The 2,500-nt window shown below is 33.6% G+C and overlaps 2 protein-coding genes across 2 annotated transcripts in view; both read left to right on the top strand.

Moving 5' to 3' along the window:
* The window catches only part of LOC137617106 (perlucin-like protein), a 283,984-nt gene that overhangs the window by 199,712 nt on the left and 81,772 nt on the right, over positions 1–2,500 (top strand). The gene's annotated exons all lie outside the window — the stretch shown is intronic.
* Positions 1,332–2,500, top strand: part of LOC137617067 (CD209 antigen-like protein C) — a 23,810-nt gene continuing 22,641 nt past the window's right edge. Inside the window, exons 1-2 of the mRNA XM_068346911.1 lie at positions 1,332–1,461; positions 1,664–1,707. Coding sequence (XP_068203012.1) covers positions 1,332–1,461; positions 1,664–1,707 — 174 coding nt within the window. The remainder of the gene's footprint in view (positions 1,462–1,663; positions 1,708–2,500) is intronic.

Raw genomic sequence — 2,500 nt, forward strand, 5'->3', positions numbered from 1 at the left:
TATATATATATATATATATATATATATATATATATATATATATATATATATATATATATATATGTGTGTGTGTGTGTGTGTGTGTGTGTGTGTATAAAGAGTTATATATAGAAATATAAGTGTATATATTCATGCAGATAGAAAGATATGCAGAAATACAAACAGAAAAATAAATATACCTGCGAAATAATTTCTAAATGGGAATCATACCACAGTTCATCCTATTGAGAAAGTTTAGTTGGTCAGAGTTATTACCCAACTCAAAGCTCTCTCTCTCTCTCTCTCTCTCTCTCTCTCTCTCTCTCTCTCTCTCTCTCTCTCTCTCTCTCTCTCATTGCAACTGGTCTCAATAAATGAGGTTTAATCTCTCTCTCTCTCTCTCTCTCTCTCTCTCTCTCTCTCTCTCTCTCTCTCTCTCTCATTGCAACTGTTTTTAATAAATGAGGTTTAATCTCTCTCTCTCTCTCTCTCTCTCTCTCTCTCTCTCTCTCTCTCTCTCTCTCTCTCTCATTGCAACTCTTCTTAATAAATGAGGTTTAATCTTTCTCTCTCTCTCTCTCTCTCTCTCTCTCTCTCTCTCTCTCTCTCTCTCTCTCTCTCTCTCTCTTTCATTGTAACTGGTCCTAATAAATGTTTCCTCCCCATAAAATGTAAGAAATCGATCCCTCCAGAATTATTGACAACGCATTTCTTTTGAAACGAATAAACTTTAGCGATTATCAGAGCTATATCCTGTTCAGAATATGTCGCCCTCTTACTAGAACTCCTTTTCCCCGGAGAACACTTCGGTCATATTTTGGCTGTTTTCATTTCAGCGATGTATTTGTTAGACAATATCTGTCTATAAAGTAATAGTCAGATTTGTGGTTTCTTAGAATTTATAGCTAGATAACTCAAAGCCAAGTTGATTTATAATTAAAATTCACTAGATTTTGAAACCACGTCTCATTTTGACAGTGTCTATGTCGTCAATAATTTATTGAATAGTTTTCCTTTACATTGACAAAAATTTAGGTCATTTTACATTATAGTTTTCATTAGATCGTATATCATTTCAGCTAATATATCTAAATAGCATTTACACATTTATATATGATTGCTATCTTAGCTTTAAATGAATATTTCTTGTTTAATTTCCCTCAAGCGATCTGCCAGACTAGGGCTCGAGTCCCCCTCAAGCCCAGTAATTTCTTGTAACGTTTGCAACCTCAACATTTTTGTGAGATCAGGTTGGAGAGTTAGGGGGAGCTTATTTGTCTACCTGCTGGGTCATCAACAGCCATTGTCAGGCCCTCCATGGTCTTAGCTTGGGTGGAAAGGTATCTTGGACAATGATCATATGGATATATGATCAGTCTCCAGGCATTGTCCTGCTAGGACAGGGATGGGGAACCTGCGGCCTTAAGGCAGCATATGGCCTTGTGAACCATCAAGTGCGGCCTTCTACTGCCTTTGATATATGTACAGTATGCGTAGTATATCTTTACTTTGACACTGAATATTGTGTGTTTGAAATCATTCTACTGTATGTACACACATACAAAGATGTACACACAGACAATAGGAGGGTTGCGTTCAGTGATGTACCTCCCTCTGAATGGAAGCAATTTTTCCTTGAATTCAATGAATCTTAAATGAATACAATTAGCCGTTTCCTTTTTAGCTGCAACAGCTGTGGTAGCTGACAAGGAAAAACTGTTAGTTGCAGTGAGTGAGTGATTTAACGTATGATGATGTTTTGTCCATCTCCTCACTGTGATCTATGTTAGTTTTACATGAGTCAACAGGTTCAAGATTTTGGGCATAAAAATATTTTATTTGTGCTTTCACTGATGAGTTTTGATTGTATGAAAAACAGCTTTCTTTAGGTAACCTTAACGCAAGGACAAGAGGAACAGATATTTTAACATCTTCAACAAGCAATGTCACAAAGGTGGACTAAATTTTACTTCCTTATTATAATAAGTTATGCACTTATGGTGTTCCAGCTATGATGGCTAAGAACTAGGGATTTATTGAACATCCTAAGAAAGCAAATAATTGATTTTTTTCAATAAAAACAGCTAAGTGTGTTTAAACCGAAACAATTTTTTACTGGGATGTTGCATTTTTATGAGATGTGATTGTTTAAAATGTACTTACTTGCTAATATAAAATATTTGAAAAGTTTATATTGTTGATATTTATAAGCTGTCTTTTCCGAAATATTAATAATCTTTTATTCATCACTTCAATACAAAGAACCTACTTGCTTAACTAAAGTAATTGGCCAATGACATGCTTTCGATATTATTCATTTACTTACAGTAGTTTGGAAACTACCCAAACTTGAATGAAATATTTTAAAATTTAGTTTTCAATATAATTTATTTACTAATTACTTGTATAAAAATTACTTAATTCAAATATTTGAAATTTTAATGCTTTAAATTTTAGTAAACCTGCTACTCATTCTTTAGATTACTAATAAATTGCTTGGAGGATAAAATAACCAACAAAT

The sequence above is a fragment of the Palaemon carinicauda genome, chromosome 23 (genome assembly GCF_036898095.1).
Source record: "Palaemon carinicauda isolate YSFRI2023 chromosome 23, ASM3689809v2, whole genome shotgun sequence".
Taxonomy (NCBI): domain Eukaryota; kingdom Metazoa; phylum Arthropoda; class Malacostraca; order Decapoda; family Palaemonidae; genus Palaemon; species Palaemon carinicauda.